The following is a 16041-nucleotide window of genomic DNA, read 5'->3' as shown; positions in this document are numbered from 1 at the left end:
GTAAAAATTACAGATAAGGGAAAAATAAGCAAAAAAAAATGAGAATGAAAAATTTTATAAATTAGTTGCTTGGCTAAAAGGGCTGGAAAATAATAGGAAGCATAGAAAAGAGAAAGAGAACGGAGATCCTATAAAAAGAGAAATTACCAAAGAAACAATAATAGAAAATTCCCCAGAGCTGAGATCTATGCATTTTCACACTATATTTTTGGGATACTAAGAATAGTTTAGATACAAAAAGTTTGAGAGAGAGAGAGAGAGAGAGAGAGAGAGAGAGAGAGAGAGACAGAGAGAGAGACAGAGAGAGAGACAGAGAGAGAGACAGAGAGAGACTTTATGCAAGAGACTGTACATTTTGATTAAAATGTTAATTGATTTCGCTTTTTCCAGGTTAAGCTTAGAAGTTAGAAGACATATTAGGTCTAGAAAACTCTGAGACAGAAAATTTATAATGTGTAATTCTATACAAAGCTGTTTATCTGCTCAAACAGCTCTTGGAGACCAGGCTACCAAGCTATATAAATAAACTTAGAAAGATAAAGCAACTGGCTGGAGGAAACATGGAGTCTGACCTAGGAGAGAGGTGGCATTATACCAAGGGTGAGAGCCATGTGACAGGTCAGGGGGAACCAGACAGGATGCAGCATGGAGAAGCTTTGCAAGGATGTCTCTGAGACCACAGGTTAGCTGATGGACAATCATGTATTCAGCGTTGGAGAGACTTGTAGCATTGTCAAAAATTCTGAAATCTAAACAAACTAAAATAGACAAACCTATGGGGAAATAATTCAGTCTCATAATCCAATCTAAGTTAATTTACACTTATTCTCTCCACATAGGGCTTACCAGATTTTACACATTTAGGTTCTACATTAGATGCCTTCATGTAACACTGACATACTGGTATTTTGTGTAAACTCATATGTTGTTACTGCTTAGAAAAATCCTCTCCATCACAGTAAATGTACAAATATATGTAACTGGTCAGGTTCAGGGTTCTCTCATGGAGCTTCTGAGGTATTCTGATCAGGTACTGTAACTGAAATATTGCCAAAAGTCCAAGAAAATACTAATTTAAAATAATGGCAAATAATAATTTTGTCTTTCTACATTTGTTTGTAACAAAATAACTAGATATTTGGTGAGTTCTAACTATAGTTTTTGTTATATAGCTTTAGTTAAACTTAATTTTTTTTCTGTCTCTTTGAGAAGAGTTTATATACGTAGTGCAGGTTGGACTTGAACTTACTTTCTACACCAGGCTGGCCTGAGACTCACGGCAATCTTCCTGCCCCCCAAACACTGGGACTATAAGCATGCACCATCATAGAAGGCTTTTTACACTTAAATTTGAAAAATAATTTAGAATAAAAATAAGAGTAAATGGCCTTTACTAAATACTATAAAATCTTCTGTGGTTTTATTTTAGTCACTACCCAACTTCCTGCAAATGTTATTTAGTGACATATATTAACTAAAAATCTCCTTAATTACATAATTCACATGTATCTCTTTGGATGGGATACGTTTTTAAAATATAATTCATTCCTAAAATATATGGAAATTTAAAAAATTATGGTATACTTAAAACTAATGTATAGACCAATTTCAGAGAATCAAATATGTAAGCTCTTTAATATTGATCAGAAATTTCAAAAAGCACCGGAAATACAGATAATTCATAGAAATATTTATTGAAACAACTTTACTCCAATAATTTTTAAGTCTGTGCTTTTAAATTCTAAAACTCACATGTAATTAATATACCACATTAAAAATGTCCACTTCTATGAATGTCTCACAACCTTAACCCCAAACACCAAAAGTACAACTTACCTTCATGTGACTTAATGTAAATGTTATTTTTTCAAGTTCATACAGTGTGGGTGGATTTGAGTTAATGGAGACAGAAATCACTGAAGAGATGACCCTTTCCTGCTCTTCTGAATTGTCAGAAATTTGAGGATCCAATAAGAAGTTGTCAGATGATGAAAGCAAGGAGCCAATATTCTTGTAATATAAAAATGCAACTGCAACATTGCCTACCAATAAAATCAGTGCACTTAGTGAAATTCTCATAAAACAAAAAAGTATTTAAGATCTTGAAATAAACATAAAAACTGAACAGATATAGTGCTTGTCTGGCAAGCACAAAGTCCTACGTTAGATTCCTGGTACAATACAAAAACAAAAACGAACAAAAAATAAATGAAAAACATAAAAAAACTGAACAGATATAAATTTAAAGACCTCATAGACATCCTCAGATAATGAGGTGTGGGTCACAATAATCCCAGGTGTACACTGTCAAACCGTATTGAGAGTTAAATGGTCTGATGTCTAGGAATCTAAAACTAGTCATGAACAGTAGCGATCTCTTACGTCTGAGGTGTCCCAGATAAATTACATCCAAATCTTGACAGTGATTCAGAGAGTTAATTATATTCATGTGGAAGACAAAACATTAAGTTAGTAATTCCAAATGTGATCACATGAATTGGCAAGATACCAGGAGAGAATTATCAGAGGCTTATGGCATTAAGGAAGTTTAGAACTGACTGAGATGTTAGGTGCCACTGGGTTCAGCCTTATACTTATTGCAGTGGCTCTTACTCAATATTGATAACATATAATGATGTGGTGTCAAAGGAGCAAATGTATTGTCTTGGGAGACAGCCATAATCTGGTTCCCTGATGCAAAGTTTTAGCATGTAACCCAATAACGTAGTGTTATAGGTACATATATTGATAATATCGTCAGAAGACAAAGGACTACTATTAAAAACCTGCAAATAACTCTAAAAGTATTCCTTGGATATGATTTTTGTGCAACAGGTGCTCCCAAACTATATCACTATTCATGTTCCAGAACTTTATAAGACACCACAGATGTTAAGAGCCTTGCCTAGCCCAGACACACAACATAGAACATTGAGTCTGACATGGTAGCTGAAGAAACATGCCAGAGATATGGACATTAACATAAAATGGTTGGGTTAGTGAAATTATGACTATGAAACATGCTAATCATCACAGACTTTGCTACAGATGGACCAGGACCTCAAGTAGGATCTGAAATCTGATTTGGTTATCGTAGGTAATGATAGTGACTTCTCAGTGATTACAGTACGAGTGTGCCCAAAATCAAATGAAGGAACAAAAAGTTGGGTTTTAAATCTCTACTAATTATTGTCCTATCTAAAGAGAGATATTTACTTAACCTTAATTTTGGGGGAAGCACAAGGGACTCCACAAAGACTGCTCCAAAGTCCCTTTAGATTGTCATTATGAATACTGTTCATGTATTTCTTCATTCTCAACATTTCCAACCTCTTCAAAGTCCCATGATTTCTCATTAACTGCAGCCTAATGTAGCCTTGAGCTCTCTTCACACATCTGTCCTTTCTATAAAACCCTAGAGGTTCATTACTAATAAGATTCTAAAAAGTGAAATTATATGAACAGAATAGGAAATATGTGTTACTAAATCACCCTCCATGCTTCCTGATCTTTCTCTTTCCAATATTTATGTTAGTTTATTTGCCCTATGATGTTTCTAATCTGATAATATCACCTCATTTTAATCTAAGAACAATTTTAACTTTTAAATGACTAGGACTTACATTCAAGCATTTATGTAGTGTAAAGAATTGTGTTACAGTTCTGTAGACATGAGAATTAATACATATATTTTTTAAAGGTTCCTCATTCACCATTTTTCCATAGGTTTATCTATTTTGTTTGGTGTGAATGATATTAACACTTTTATACTGTGGTCCATTCATGAGTTTCACCCTGACTATTGGAAAACTTTGAGAGTGGCAGAAATTGAGATTTTCCTCATGACAAATCTCAAGATCGCTTGTCCCAAAACGGGCTAAGCAGTGAATGCTTAGACAATCATTGTTCCTGAACTGTTTTTTTGTTACTTCTTTTCAGAAAACCTAAAAATTGTTTTGATTTTGTTTTTGTTAGTGTATGTTTGCATCACATAATAGACACATTGACTGAAGAACTGAAATGTATACATACTATATTTTAAATAGTTTTACTTCCTTATCTTCCCTACTTCTCAAATTCCCCTCCTATCGCCATAGAATCTACTTCTCTGTTTCCTAATGCTTGTCTCTTATTTTGTTCTTCAGATTATTTATATTTTGGGTTTCTTATGTAGGAGAAATCATGTGAAACTTAGCTTCACATGACAGATTTACATCAATTTAGTGTTAGGGTCTCAAGGTGCATCCATTTTCCTAGAAGTGACTCTAATCTCGCTGTATGATTGAATATTGTATAAATACACCACATTTTACTTAGTAATTCATTTACTTGGTGGGAATATAAAACATTTCAAAGATAACCTAATATGAGTTGTGCAGTTATACATAGTGTGCACGCATCACTGTAATAATTTTTAGGAATATATCCAGAAGGAGTACCACTAGTCAAATGGAAATTCTATTTTTAGTTTTTCTCTCAATTGGGTTTTAAGGTGCTCAATTTTTCATGTAAATATTATTTCAATTTCAAATGTAACTTACAAACAAAGATGTGGAACTTCTCTATTGTCACCCTACTCTTCTAGAGGTCAGTATATATAAAACAAATTAAGAATCCAGTCAGAGCCCCATGGACCTCCCCATATTTCTACTAAAGTACTGTATTATATGTATTTTAAATAATGCATGTGTCTTATTAAATGAATTCTGTCAATAAATGAAACCACATGTTGGTCTCATTGAGAAGAAATGATCAATTTGTTAGATTCGTCCCTATGTTTTGAAGATCCAACCTTGAGGAAAATACATCTTGTCCTTCTGCTATATTGAGAGCTCATATTACTCTCTTTCAAATGTCACTGCATACGTGTTATCTTTAAATATAACAAAGCTACCATACAATCAGACAGCATAGCTTTGAGATATTAAATTTTCATCATCTGTCACAACAGGTATTTTGAACATCTTTTTCCCAACTTTAAACATTATTGAATTTAAACTTGAAATTTCAACAGTTTAATGTTTTCTTTGACTTTGTTTCTAAATACTGTATGTGCTTTTGGTAAATTAGAATATGGTATAGTGGTAACAAGAAGAGATTCAGTGGTACTATGACTGTTGTTTTCCCCTTGTCTTATAATCTTATGTTTTTTAGTTTTACATAGAATACAATAGGAAAAATGGAGAAGACAACATTGACGAATGAGGAAAAAATTCCATAGCAGTCTAATGAAAACAAAACAAAATGACAATCTTCTGAGAATGAATGTACACTGTGTTTTTTTAATTTTAAAGTTATCTTTTAACAGAATAGTATCTCTACATGAGACGATATATGTATGTTGTATATTTTTTCATTTTGTTTATGACAAGCCACATATTCTTTGATAAAATATTCTAAATCATGTTTTTCCTAGGTAATACATACATTTGCCTATATGAGAAAACTACAACAAAAATTCTATGAACCCCAGAGATATTTCTAAGTGCATTTCTCTAAGAGAACAGATAAACAGTTAAATTAAAATAATAGCTATTTTCTTGACTCTAGCTAAATGACAGGGAAAGCTTGCCTGGTTGATTTTTCTGTCAGCTTTCTCCTCTACTATTTTGCATTGTACTAGTTAATTGCAAGTGCAGAGACAAATCCATTAACTCTGCATCTTAGTTTTATTATCTATAAAATATTCTTTATATTTTTCTTTTTCACAAAATCACAAATTTAAATCCACGATGAAGAAGCAGCAGTCAGATATTGTCAGCTAAAATTCTCTTGAGTTATTTTATTAGAATGAAAATCTCAAATACACATATTTGATATTATGTTTATAAACATCATATACTTTATAGCAAATCATAAATGATATTAATACCTATGATATAATCAAGTTAATAAGTATTTATTGCAAGTTCACTGATATACTGTATGCAAGATTGTTAATATCCTACCTTCTGAGTTGTAGGCAGCTTTTCTCTTTGGAAACACTTTTATACAATCTCCATCCATATTCAATTGGGGATGAACATGTTTCACAGGGTATGAATCAAAAAAGAAAACTTTGAGAGCTGAAGAAAACCATAAAAATCATCAGTTCTCTAAATTAGTTAATATACATAATCACCATTTTTATTTGTTTAGAGACAATTTCACCCATCATTTTTGTACTTCAAAATCTTACTGATAGTAAATAAAATGAACATACTCTGAACATGTTTGGACAGTATAATTTATATATTAAAAATCTGACAATTTTCATATCTGTAGAGTTCTCATGGTTTATTCTCTGTTGACTCAAGTAAAAGATAAAATATGTACGTACTCAAGGGTAGGTGTACTAAATTACTGAATTAAAACAAGTATCTGTAATGTCTTAGAGTATGTTATCTATAATTTAACTTATCTAAAGAGTAATTCAATTAAATTTTGAATGATAATTTTTTTACCAATACATTCCACTGTTTCATACATCAACAGCATAGAAATACAGAGCATCTTATTTTAAATCACAATACTTACAGACTTAATTTTGACAAGTGATGAATCTTGATGAGATAACAGTTTTTGTACATCTATTACCTGGTAGCAGGCTATGACCCAGAAATGTAATAAAGATATACATAACAATTATTTCAGACTGCGTATCTTGTTTCCTCAGAACGACTTTATAGTTATCTTCAATTTGATCCAAGGTTCTGAAAATTTTTAAGTGTGAAATTGCACGAAGCAGGAAACTTTCTGATTTACTATATTTGTTGCTTCATCTTATCAAAAGGCAAAAGATTTCTAAAGAGAAATTTAAATATACCATATCCAGAAAATGTACTGGAACTATCATTGGTCAAGGCAGTTCCTAGCAAGACATCAAATGTATTTAAATACTAATCAAGAATTAGCAAAGATAACCATGGTCAGAAAGATGTAACAGTTATATATAGTCACTAACCCTTTTTACTAGTAGAGTATATTACTCATATTGCTTTTGTAATATGAGCTGTCATTCATTTCTACACTGACAGAAGTACTACTGATTTCCTCAGCACTATTAAAAACTCACCCCATTATTTCTTGAAAATGTTTGGAAAACACTATTGCTTTGAAATTGACCTTTGGGCTTACCTACATCCGATGAATTTGTGTCAAACTGAGTGATCTTTTGGAAGTTCTGAGAAATCCTTAAGGTAACTTGCTCAGCAGTATGCATCAGTTTTGTAAGATGGGTTTTCCTGTGACTTGAAGATAATTTGTCCCAAATTTTAAATGTATCCTTTTGAATAAAATTATTCATGGTTTTCACAAATTCCTATTTTAAAAAGCATGACATTTAAAAATACTGGAATCCCCTACTCATCATGAATACAGGAAAAGTTAAAAGATCAATATATCTAAGTTAAACATACTCACAGTAAGAGTTGAATTAGACAGGGTGTCCTTGTCTGAAATAGTGTTATTCATATAACCTAATAACGGGGATGATTTAGATAATATTTCTACATATGTGATTATATCCATCAGTGAAATATCAGTCACAGAATTTCTATAGATTTCCTGTAGGAAAGTCACAGGTTCTCGTATGGTTCCAAGCTGAGCAAAAAGAAATACAGAAAATGGAAGCAATTCAGAGTTCTGTTGTAGCTTTGTAAGAATAAAGTTTATCTGTTAAATTTATTCTGATGTTGGTGACTGAAGCCATAACATACAGCTCTGAGAGGAGAATTTATTGCAAGAGATTGGGAAATAACTTAGGAAGCACAGAGGTTATATCAGCAAAGACTCTGATCATATTTGAATGGATGATTTTCATACAAAGAATTGGTTGAAAATAACTTTCCATTCTCCAATATAGAATTATATTTTAGCCAATGAGGTCACCTTAACATTTAAACTCCTTAGCACTTATAGATATTGATATTCTAAATAATAAATTGTAACATAGTAATTTGCATTATATTTTAATCAACCAAAGAAAATTCTTTACTATGTGAGCGAATAGAAACTTATTTTAGCTGACAGTTGATTGCCTGTGTTGAGATCCACAACTGCAATCACATGACAATAATTTTATGAATGTTTGACTTTATTGGCTCTTTGAAGTACTCACTTTGAAGTAAAAAAATCTAGTTGCACTCCACTATGCCTTCTTAGAAAGGGGGAATGGGTCTGTAGTTGAAGTGTATTTTTACTATTTAATTCAGTAACTTTCTATGTTGAACATAAATATACAATACACTAAGGTAAGGTACTTAGAATAAGGTAAAAGTAACATCAAGTACATGTGTAAAAGTCTTCTTCAATGCTTTGTAATTTTCCAAATTAATTCTATCCATGATGCAAGTACAATATTTAGTTCTCTATATGTTAGTAATTTCATCTGTACATGAAGTTTAACCACTGGTTACACTTTTTGGAATATGACATTGGAAACATTTTAACTGAGACCAGGATGGCAAAACAAGAGAAATTTAACTTGTCTACTTACTTTTTGTAAAGTTTTGTTGACATTTGCAGTGATACAGGCATTATCTAAATAGCAGTTTGTGTTTACACTTTCTGTAGAAAAAGACATAAATAGTATTAGAAAAACCATTTTCCCCAAGCTGATCACATTGATCCCAGTGACTTTCTTCACCTTTTTAAACATGAAATCACACCCTTTAATGCTTGAGGTTCCAATTCCGTTTCAGACCATGTAATGTTTTACAGTCAATGTAAAACAGACTATGGTAATTTAAAGGATCGGTGAATGAATACTAATTGCATAAACATGCTGTCTTACATCTTTCATTAACAAGAAAAAATGACTTTTTCTTAAATTTTTATAAGCCATAAAAAATGCTGGCACATTTCTCAAAAGTGTAGATTTTTGATGCGTCCCAACTATATAGTAAATATTTTATATTGTCTTTTTTTTTTTTTTTTTGTAATGCTGGGATTGAATCCAGGGTCTTGTACATGCAAAGCAAGAGCTCTACCACTGAGTCATATTCCCAGGCTTTTATGTAGATCTTTTAAAATACATTAAATTTAATAATGTACATTACCTTGACAATAAGAACCATCACTTGGTGTGAACTGTGCCTTTCCGGTGGACGTCTGATAACCCAGTTTGCAGAAGCAGTGATAGCCACCATTCACATTTTCACAGACTGCGTGTTCGCCACAGACAAACGATTCACTGCACTCATCTATATCTGGAAATAGTTGTTGAAAATTTAAGGTATGAAATTTACTGCATGTAAGTGGCTATTTTCTCAGTAGCCAGATTTTGTACAATTAGTGACTTCTTAAAGAACTGCACAAGAAAGCAAGGAAAAACATTTGGAAAATGGCAAAGCAAACATAGTTTTAAATGGTACATAGTTTTTAACACTAACTTGGTCAATCTATTTTGACAGAGTATACAAAATATTCACGCACCAAACTCTCAAATTGTTTTCTAAGTAGGATAATCGATCAACAAAGTCATTAAAGTAATTTCCATCATTTATGATGAAACAGCCCTAATTTAATAAAGATCCAATTTTAAAAATATACTTAAAATTATTTGTCAATTGGGCTTAAGATAAATTGATTACAGCAATTCAGTTCAGAGCAACTTGGAATATGAAAGAATGACTCACTTCCATTACAAAGCTTATTTTTGTATGTACATTAACCCAGGACTAATATGTAGCAGAATATGTGATTAACTCCCTTAAAATTTACAACATACTATTTTTGTTAAGATTATAATTTAGTATAATTCTTAATATACGATCACCATAGATGAAATATAGATAAAATACAGAATTAAGTCATAGATTTTCAGTGGTTATATATTGAAGCCGTAGTGAAGGTGCTAGGTTTTAAACTCACATCATTTATATTCTTAATTTAAAATTTTATATACTACAGTGAAATAAACCTTAATGTTATAAGTACAGTTTAAACTCTCTGCCAGGATAGGTAATGACTTCAAAGAACCACACAGCGCAGATTCTTACTTGGCATGTAAAGTTTTTGTGTGCCTAAACCCTCTCTCTAATAGCTCATAGATAATTTCTATTAGATTAATAAATAAATCTATAATTTTAAGTTTAAATTTGATTTTTAAGAAAATAACATGATGGCATCATATATGTAGTGTTTTATAAATATAAAGAAGGGAATAATCAAAATGTAATTTAAAGTGTCACTGAGGTAGTTATCTTAAATGTATCTGGTCCTAATTTCTCACTTAAAAATACAAATGAAAGCCCAGAAAGCCATCTAAAATCACACTGCTAAAAATCAGAATTGACAGAAAATCTTTTTCTGGAGGCTTGAAGAAGAAATTTCCATTAGGTAGGAAGATGCTGATACTAGATTTTAAAAGAATTAACATGAAAAAAGGTTAGAAAATCTCCTTTTGACCAGCCTGTGTATTCAGCATACTTACAACCCAGAAGCCCAGCTGCAGTGCTGCTAGAGAAACAGTGCTATTCTAGCAGTCTTAACCCAATTTCCCTCATTTCTATGTACTCAGAACTTACCAGCCCACAAAAACAAATGGACAAGAAATAATGTAGAAGACCAGCGGGGATATGGAGAAGTGTCAAAGAAAGTACTATAGGCTGGGCTAAGGACCAAAAGAATCCAGGTGCTGGTGCAGATGAGGGTTATTATTTTTTATGAAGTGAGACAAAAGTACGGGACTAGAGCCAAGATGAGTCTTTTTTAGAGCAGAACTGTTGAAGTAACACATGCTGAACTCAAATGGAAAAATACCTCAAAGAAACTGTGAACAGACCCAGGAAGTACAATGACACGACCTATTTCATGGGCAGGACACTGTATCTTTTGCCTAAGCATGTTTTGAGTTTTTAGACACAGTATATGAAGCCTGGAAATGAGCTGTTGATTTCTCTCAATTTCAAAACCATTTAATTGTGCGATAATATTGGGAATCTCATCCCAAATCCAGTCTCAGCAATATAAAAATCTTGGCTCCTCAAACTCAATTTCCATCCATCTTTTTGCACTTTGGGTTAAAATACACACAATTTTAGTACTCTTAGCTGACTTCATTTCTGCATTTCTTTATGTTTTCTCCATTCTTTTGGTTTTTTTTTTTTTTTTTTTTTTTTTTGGGATTTCTGTTCTAAAGTCAAGTCCTGCCACCACTGCTTAGTTTGTTGCTATCCCAGGAGCTTGGACCAAGTATGGTATTTCAGTGTCTGAATTCACCAAGTAGTAATAACAATCGAATCCCAGGATATCAGCATTCAAGACTAAAGTCATGTGAATTGTTACAGTCAGACTCCAAATTTTATGAAAGAATGTTAATTGTCTCATCAACTTGTACTTGGATCATGCTTTTGTTTCCATGATGCTTTACTGGAATGTGGAAGTGAAGTTTACTGACTTTGATATCGTCACTGTGGGCCTGCATGGAAGAGTTTATAGAATTAACCCAATAATGTGGAGGTAATGACCAAAGTAGGTTGGGTGCTTGAGTAGTCCAAAGAGCTTTCAACCCTCAGCACATCACTCTATGCTCTTTCTTTAACCTAGGACTACAGATAGAAGCATACAGCATTGAAAAAGCTTCCCATTGCAGAATAGGATGAAACTGGCCCTGCTAGATTGAAGAAATTTATTTAAATCCTTATGGTCACATTCATTAGTTGCCTGACCTTGGGTTATATCTTAAATACTCCTCTAACTTAGAAGTCTTCTAGTTTATGAGAAATAAGAAAAGAGAAAGTATATTTGAAAATGTTTAGATTGGTATCTAGGATAATATATCCAAGGCAAGTAGGGCATATAAAAATTTTAAGGTATGATCACTGCTCTAAAGCTCATGGTACAACAAAGAAATTCCTGCATTCTGCTCATTTTGCCTTGGGGAAGCAGTATTGGGTGCATCAGTCTCCACATTTGTGGAATTCTGGCTGGGATCTAGGGGCTCTTGAGAGCTGATCATCTGACATTCTGTTTCACAGTGATTCGGAGGGGAGGAAAGATTGCATGATACTAAACTTCACCCAAAATCTCCATGAGAAGTGAATTTATTTGTGGAAAACAGCAAGTGGGTATGAATTACAGGTAAAACATTCTGCTTTGGCCTTATGCTGTTCCTAACTGGAGTTTTCCATTGTCTCTTTATTGAGGTCATAATGACTATAATTATCAGTCATGCCATATTTAAGGATCCACTAAAATTTCACATCAGAAGCAATCTCCTACAGGGTGGTATACTAATGGAGAAAGCGAATATATTTCTGATTCTCTGTTCAAATTCCCTGAGAATTATTATAGCACACAATAAAAATTCTTATAGGACTGGAGGGTAAAAAAGAAATAGCCACATGGTCTCTCAAAGATACTACATTCTTAAGGACACCAAAAATTAGTGAGAAATAACCTTATCCCAGAGAATGAGTTTTTCATTAATAATTCATCGAACAAAACAGGTAGAAACAGAAGTCCTAGGTATTATGCTTTGATTTAGTTATTGTGTTTACTGACTAAATAATGTATCTAACAAGAGAATTCAAGAAAACTTAGGATTATTATAAGACATCTCAATGAGTATTGAGAGAAGTCTCAAATTATATACATACTATACTCCCTTAAGCTGGATATTTGTCATCTTTGAGTATGTAGGTTTTCTCTGGTGTTTGTAATTAAATTTCTTCCAGAATAAGCAGTCTCTATTTGTAAGAAATACAAAGAGATAAATAGAGCTCCTTATGAATATAGGATCAGATGATAATACAGTTTTTTTCCAGGGACAAAAGGTATTAGAAAATGGAGAACACAAAGTCTTAAGTTATAATATGTTACAAGTTAGATTTCACCAACAGGGAACATTAGAACCTTGCTAAAGCTAATAACATTGTGCGATGTGTTAAGTAGATTAGCAAAAAGAACACAGACTTGAAAAAACAAATACAGTGGTGCCATAAATTTTCTGGGCAGAATGTTCTACATTCTCAGATCTAGATCAGTAAAGATAAAAGTATTGTTGAATCATAATAGAATTGCTATTTTATATTTTAAATCATGCAAACTTGATCTGTTATGCTGAATTTCATTGTGAAATTTAAACAGTTCATGCATTTAAGTTTCCTGCGAAAGTAAGAACAGCTTTCTAGACATAAGACTGTGATTTTAGTCTGTTTTTTATCTTAAATGTTAAAACCTCAAGTACTTTACTTGACTATAAAATGAAAATAAAATTCCTTGCAGAATAGAAAAGTGTGAAGCATAGGTTTATGATTTCTCTGATACAGATATTTCACCAATAAATCTTTAACCACTGTTTACTATTTATTGTTTTCATGTTACACAGATATTTCCTTAGCCTACTAAAGACAATTCTACCAGACAAATAATCAAAGTGTTTAGTGTGATCTAGATTAATTTACCTATCTCCCTTTTATTCAATTATGTAAGGTAACCAGTATATAATTCTGGATTATGGGTTTTTTTTTTTTTTTTTGCTATGTGTTTAAAGTCTCAAGACTTTGTTAATATATTAATCATATTTATATTATCAGTCATAATTAATTACACAAGTTGTAGGTAAACTGAGGAACTTTCATATACAAGATAAAGATGATTTATCATTTATTCTTAAAGTTTCAGTTCTACAGAACATGGTTAGAAAATAGTTTGTATCTTTTTCTTACATGTTTGATAAATGTTCCGTAGTTACCAACAATATAACATTATAAAGATTAAAGAACGGGCTGGGAATTTAGCTCAGTGGCATAAGTGCCTGCCTTGCAAACAGGCAGTCACGAGTTCGATCTCTGGTACTGGTAAAAAAAAAAAAAAAAAAAAAAAAAAAAAAAAAGATTAAAGAATTAGTGAACTATCTGGAAGTATCTGACAACTAGAGCTCAACCATGGTGTGCTAGAAAATTATTCAAATATTACTTACTGAATCTCCAGAAGAAATAAACAATAAGATATATGTATAAATTTTAAGTTACATAATTGAACTTACCTATACAGAAGGTTCCATCATTGGTGATAAACTTCTCTTGGTTACTGCTGGATCTAAACCCTTGGGCACACATACAAAAATAACTTCCCACTGTATTAGTGCAGTTAGCATTTTCACCACAGGATTGGGTTAAATTTCCACACTCATTGTCATCTGTGAACATACCAGTTTAAAATATTATTTTATGCAACTGTTACGAATTTCTTGTATTTTCTCTTAGTATTTTGACTGTTAAGTAGTGAAAGGTAATGCGATGTTTATTTCAAAGATAATCTTAAAGAATTCACCTTTTATTCATGATACATAATGTGACACTTTCTTTATAATTCCAAAGAAGGATCTTTTAATTCAAAAACAGTTAATGTAACTACCAGATCTACTAGCTTTCAAATTTTTATATAATTTGCTAATAAATATTTCAATAAATACATGCTCAATTGTGAATTTACAATACTTTATAAACATCCAAAAGCATAAAATAAGTAAAAAATAAAAAGTACGGGATTATAAATTTACATGCTTTTATCATGTTCTACTTATGGTCATTATTTTTTTCCTGGCAAAATTTTGCATTATTGAATCTGTGCTCTATTATTTAATGCTTCTTTTACTACTATTTGCATTATTCTTTTCTGTGTGTACATACACACATACCCACACTCATGCAAAAGATAAATTATAACGTGGTCCTTATCCTCATAGTCTTTATAACTTCCAGAAAAGATATAGGTTCAGAGATTTTTTTTAAAAATTCAGGAAGCATATTAATATTATCTGTCAAGTAACTGAATTAGAAAACATATTCTCAGAAGTGATTACAATGGGTTGGAGAGAAGAATATTTTGAGTCAACATGAGACCCTGCCGGAGTTGAATCGTGTCCTTCAAAAAGGTATATTCAAGTCCTGTTCCATTAGAGCTTTCCATAGTTACTTTGTTTGGAAAGAGGAACTTTGCAGATATGATCAAACCAAAATGGGGCCATACTGGATTAGAGTGGGTCCTCATTCAGTAGGGTGGATATAGACAGAGGTCAGGACTATGTGAAGGAAGAGGCAGAGGCTGAAAGGATGTGGCTACAAGCCAAGGGATGAGAAGAGAAGTCATGATCACTGCAAATCTAGGAAGAGGCATGAAAGGTTTCTTCTTTAGATTCTCTGGAAGGAGCACAGCCCTGTCAGCCTCTTGACTCTAGATTACTAACTTCGCCAGCCATGAGAGATTGAATGACTACTGTTTTTTTTTTTTTTTTTATTTAAGGAGAAAAAAAAGCAGAGAAAGGGTACAAGTTATACAGATTTACAGAAAAAAATAAACAGTAGGAAATCACTAGTTAATGGATTACATATTGTCATCTTAGAGATAATTGTTCAAGTCACAAAATTAAAGCTTGTAAAGTGGACATTCCAACAATTTAAACCATCAAGTTGTTCTATGTTGCTAATGGAAGCCCTAGGACCTAAAATGATACAATAGAGATGAAAAGTATTAGAGAGAAGGCAAGAAGGAAGGAAAGTCAAGGCAAAAAATATTGGACGAAAGTACCGTCCTGAGTGTGATTGTGGCTTTTCTCAATGTAGAGAAAGCTTAACTGGAGCACATGAAGAGATAATGTAGAGGAATCAGTATAAAAATAATTTAGGTTGGGAAACCACATTGGTACAATTCTTCTTTTGAAGCAAGTTTTTTTTTCTAAAGGACGAAATGTGTAATATTTAATACAAATATAGACCATTACACAAATATAATAAACAACAATTAGTTGTATTTTTCCCTAAATCCTTTTAAATAATTTAAACCTTACATAAGCTTACAAAGTAAATACTGCCTTTTCTAACTGATGAGAAAAATAGAGCAAAGTCAGTTTAGCATCACATTTTAGTATTTTTTTGGGGGGGGGGGAGGAGTCTGTGCGTTGTGGCATGAAACCCTTTTCTTGCTTTCCATAGTTAGTGTTCTGTATACTGAGTTGAAATCACTAATTTCCTAGAAAATTTTAGCCCACAGGATGGGACCATTTTATTCCTGTGTAAAGAGGAGAACAGTTCTCAGCTTGATCCAGAGCCAGAA

General features: G+C 32.3%; 1 protein-coding gene across 1 annotated transcript in view; it reads right to left on the bottom strand.

The window, feature by feature from the left end:
* The window catches only part of Adgrl4 (adhesion G protein-coupled receptor L4), a 92090-nt gene that overhangs the window by 32244 nt on the left and 43805 nt on the right, over positions 1-16041 (bottom strand). The window contains exons 3-9 of the mRNA XM_003478805.4: positions 13973-14125; positions 9039-9188; positions 8477-8547; positions 7402-7581; positions 7117-7300; positions 5949-6065; positions 1837-2042 (exon numbers count right to left, since the gene is read on the bottom strand). Coding sequence (XP_003478853.1) covers positions 1837-2042; positions 5949-6065; positions 7117-7300; positions 7402-7581; positions 8477-8547; positions 9039-9188; positions 13973-14125 — 1061 coding nt within the window. The remainder of the gene's footprint in view (positions 1-1836; positions 2043-5948; positions 6066-7116; positions 7301-7401; positions 7582-8476; positions 8548-9038; positions 9189-13972; positions 14126-16041) is intronic.

This window comes from Cavia porcellus, unplaced genomic scaffold (genome assembly GCF_034190915.1).
Source record: "Cavia porcellus strain 051 isolate PalLab524CR breed Dunkin Hartley unplaced genomic scaffold, mCavPor4.1 scaffold_1, whole genome shotgun sequence".
NCBI lineage: Eukaryota > Metazoa > Chordata > Mammalia > Rodentia > Caviidae > Cavia > Cavia porcellus.
The sequence above is the reverse complement of the archived record's forward strand: the minus strand, read 5'-3'. Positions and strand labels throughout refer to the sequence as shown.